The following is a 4228-nucleotide window of genomic DNA, read 5'->3' on the forward strand; positions in this document are numbered from 1 at the left end:
CCTGCAACAGAAAGTTTTGAAGACTTTGACCCAATAATGGTTGAGGTCTGGAATGGTCTTCCCCAGCCTCCCAGGCTGTTTCACTGTACTACTGATGGTTTTGGCTAAGTGTTGTAGAATAACTTGATGTGAAGATGATGAAGAGAGTTTAGCTTATAACTGGTAAAGTGGTCTTAACATTAGCTCTATGTAAAATAATCATATAAGTGATATTAAACAGCAGTTCTGACATCATGAGAACATTTAGTCTGGGTGGAGCAGAATGTACAAAAAACAATGGTTACAGACTTCCTAAGTGCTGTATCCTTGTCCCTAAGTGCAGTCATCCCCTCTGTTACGTTGTTTTTGTAGCAGTGAATTGAAACATGCTTACAAAAGGCAGGTTAGTATTCCAAATACCACCCCCCCAAAAAAACCCCAAACAAACACAAACCCAACCAACCAAAATATCAAACAACAAATGTTAATTCCTTGCCTCTCTTTTAAGGAGAAAATGAGGATTAGGGATCACAGCAGAGATCAACGGTTATGTTTCTGCATTATATTCTGGCATGTTTTTGATAGGCACTTTGTAGGAAATGGGTATAATTCATTCATCCTTCCCCCTTAGTGAAAGGAGAAAGTTGTAAAGTGATTTGACCTCGGTTTGTCTCAGATTCAACCTTTCTGTCCACATTTAAAACCAATTTATGTGTCACACCCTGTGCTGGTGGGCTTTTGCTCCTAAATCCAAACTGTTTTTTGGCCTGCAATAGTAGGCAGAAGGCCTGGGGGACACTGTGCTCTCTTATATTCCCTTCTCTGCCCTTGCAGTTGTTCAATGCAGTATCTAGATCCACTGGGAGCTGACAGTTAAGTGAAATGTGTGGCAGACAAACAGTCCTCTCTGTAGTCAGGTTCCACTGGGTTTTAGCCAGTAAGGTCAGGATGTCCAAGCCTGGAAGTAACAACTGTGGCAACCTCTCTAACAACTGGGAAACACTGGCAGCAAATGGCTCCCTGTGTCCAACAGGCAAAGAGTCCACCACTTGTAGTGTTACCAGTAGCTGGTAAGTTTGAAACACTGCTGTGTCAAAGTACTTGGAGTTATCCAGAGAAAAACATCTTAGAGTATAGTACAATTGCCTTTGTCAGTACCTTGTTTTGTCCAGAAATAAGAGTCCCTGCTCTCAGCAGTAACAGTGCTGAATGCTTTAAAATGTACTTTAATGTAGAAGTGATAGTTGCTTTTCTTTGCACTGTCACTGATTCCATCTTGCTTTGGTTTGCTATAGGGGAGTTTGTGTAGTTCTAAAATAAGTGGATATATTGTGTCAATTTACTGACTTAAAGATGCATTTTTGCAGCAGTTAATCTACTCTTCTTGCTGGGTTTGCTGTGCCAGTTTTCTGAAATGACATGTATCTGGGAGTCTCCATAAAAAAGACTCCCAGATCACATTTTGGGGTAAAAGACAAAATACCATCTGAACATAAGTGCTTAAACTGCATTTTGCAAAATAAATTAGGCACTTAACATTTATATGTTGTAGAATTTCCATGCAAATTTTAGCCTAAGCACGCTAAATGTTTGTAAGCAATGTTAAAGCAAAAAATAAAAATGAATGGAAGTTTGTTTACTACATGTTTTGAAATTACCAGTGATAGCATCACATCATCAGTCTTTCTGTGACAGTCTGAATAGTTATCACTTGTCACACATCTGACCATCTCATTCTTCCTCATTGCAGTCCATAATCCTGCTGTTATACAACATGACAGGACAGCTGAAAGATCAAAATATTTTGTCTTAATACATGGCAATAAACAAGTAACAGGCGGCTGTAATCTAACATCATGTTCAAAAACTGTCACTTTTACTCAGCTTGTCAACTTCAGCTGTAATTTCTGTCTCAGCTAGTAAGACAGGGAAGGTTTGGCTGGGACTATGTACAAGAAAGATTTGAAGGAGAGTGTAGGTAAAAGAAAAAAGCTGGATGTTACAGAAGGAAACAAATGTTGGACAAAGGTGAAAGTTATTCCTTTCCTGGGGATTTTCACAGCATTTGTAGCTTCCCTGGGTGTTTCTGTCCCTCTGCCAGGTCGGGATTTGGTGACTGCAGACCACTGGTCAGTGTTGTGGGTTCACCTGGCCAAATGCCAGTCTGCATATTTTTACTTCAGTATTTTTAAATAAAAATAAGCAATTACTCAAAGTTCCTGAGTTCTTGAGGTACTCTAGAAAGCATTGGCTTGCATTATAAATAATATGTTGTCTCTGTTCTATCAACAGATCACAACCAAGTCCTGCAGGTAGTTGCTTTTGCAAGAATACCTTATTTGGAAGGGTTCCTGCCCACGGGTCATGGGGATTACAGTGCAAGACCAGCTCTGGTCAAGTTCTTGTGCTCCAGTGTCGTACTCGCTGTCAAGCCCTGCTGCAAGAGCTCTTAGAGTGTATCCCACCTGGATCACTGAGCCCCTCACCCCCCAGAGGTAACATCAAATTCCTGTTTGAGTCTGTGATTTGTTTTTTTCCGTGATATCTAGTAGGATAACCCAGATTGGTGTGTCAGATGAATATATTAGCAGCTTGAACACCATTTGAGCTTTCCTGCCCCTGCACTGGCAGTTTTTTAGATGATATTAGCTAAAGTAATTTGCTGCCTTGGAGACTATGAAAAGCAAATCCTGAGTAAATTTCCTATCAAATAAACATTCTTTTAATGTTATTTAGACAAATAAAAGCATCTTGTGTTAGCAGCTGTCTTTTGTGAAATGTTTCCAATGCTTTGTGACAGGGGATTATTTTCCCAGTTTTGAACCTGAACCTGTCATCACCCAACAGCTTCATTGTTTACTCTTCTGCTTTGCTGTTCTCTGAAAGCTTCAGTGCAAACCATTAGCTATAGCACTCTGAGCATACCTATGCTGTGCTCTGTGCTGGATCCATTATCCTGATCTTAAGGGTTGCATTGTCTTGCCACATCAACAGCAAAGGGACTAGGTAATGCTGGCCCAGGACTCCACCATACTCCTGGGTCACTTCCTATAAACCCCGCACCAAAAAAATCTGGGTAAAAATAGGCACTGATGTTTTATTCCTAAGATCAAGGAATTGTCCCAGCACAAGCAAGTTTTCTGTTTCTTCCCACATGCTTTGGCCTGCAGGAGTGCTGCAAAATGAGGTGGAGTGGTCCGGTTCTGAAATGTTACAAGATTTAATTTTTTTTGTGACCTACAGAAGCTGTTTTTCTCACTGCTGACACATTTCCTTTTCTTCAAGGTGCCAATGGACTAGCCACAGCCTCCCATCCCCTGTCCCAGCATGGAAGAAATTGGGGAGAGAGGGGAACAAGATGGATTTTATTACCATGGTACAGTGAAAGAGGAGATAGAGATGAATGATGGTTGCTGTCTGGTGGTCATGGGTATGTGTAATAGGGAGTAGTCCTCATGTACCACCTGAGTTTAGTGTAGCAGTTTTTGTTTCAGCTAGTGCATGAGTTAGAGAACAGATCACAAGGGCAGCTGGTGCTTACGGTTATATATGTATCTAAAACGGACATCAAGGCTCTGGAGTGAGTGCAGTGAAGGGCAACAAGGCTAGGAAAAGGCCTAGAACACATCTGATGAGGAAGGGCTGAGGGAATTGGGTTTGTTAAGCCTTGAGAAGAGGTTCAGGGGTGACCTCATGGTTCTCTACAGCTACCCAAAAGGGATTGTAGAGAGGTGGGGGATGGTGTCTCCTGCCATGCCTACAGGGAGAGGACTAGAGGGAATGGTCATAAGCTGAGACAGGGGAGAGTCAGATTAGATGTTAGGGTGGTCAGGAACTGGAATAAGTTGCCCAGGGAGGTGGTGGAGTCGCCATCCCTGGAAGCAGTTAAGAGGCATCTGGATCTGGCACTGGAGGATATGGTTTAGGGGTTACAGCAGAGTGACAGGTTAATGGCTGGACCTGATGATCTTAAGAGTTCTCCTCCAGCCTTGATGACTTGATGATTCTATATCAATTCATAAAGCTCTCAACATGCCTGATTCCAGGCTGTCCTCATCTCCTGCTGCCTGACATGCCATGTGAGCTTCTTGTGTGCAACACAGCCTCAGGCACCAACAAACTGACAATGACCAGAACTATGCTCTGCTCAGCCTTCTTTACTAAGTCCACTTCTAGTAGTGAGCAGGTGTGTTTTGGGGATCCTCATCTTGTGGAGAAAATGGGTGTCCTCCAAAATCCCAGTTCCTGC

The 4228-nt window shown here is 42.3% G+C and overlaps 1 protein-coding gene across 1 annotated transcript in view; it reads left to right on the forward strand.

Moving 5' to 3' along the window:
* Window positions 1–1926: 1926 nt before the first annotated feature.
* LOC103810666 (chromosome unknown open reading frame, human C11orf16) overlaps window positions 1927–4228 on the forward strand; it is a gene marked incomplete at its 3' end in the record, with an annotated part of 9576 nt that continues 7274 nt past the window's right edge. The window contains 4 exon segments of the mRNA XM_009083579.1: window positions 1927–1957; window positions 2272–2428; window positions 2430–2474; window positions 3306–3399. Of these exon segments, the coding sequence (XP_009081827.1) occupies window positions 1927–1957; window positions 2272–2428; window positions 2430–2474; window positions 3306–3399 (327 nt within the window).

The sequence above is a fragment of the Acanthisitta chloris genome, unplaced genomic scaffold (assembly GCF_000695815.1).
Source record: "Acanthisitta chloris isolate BGI_N310 unplaced genomic scaffold, ASM69581v1 scaffold19321, whole genome shotgun sequence".
NCBI classification, from domain to species: Eukaryota; Metazoa; Chordata; class Aves; order Passeriformes; family Acanthisittidae; genus Acanthisitta; species Acanthisitta chloris.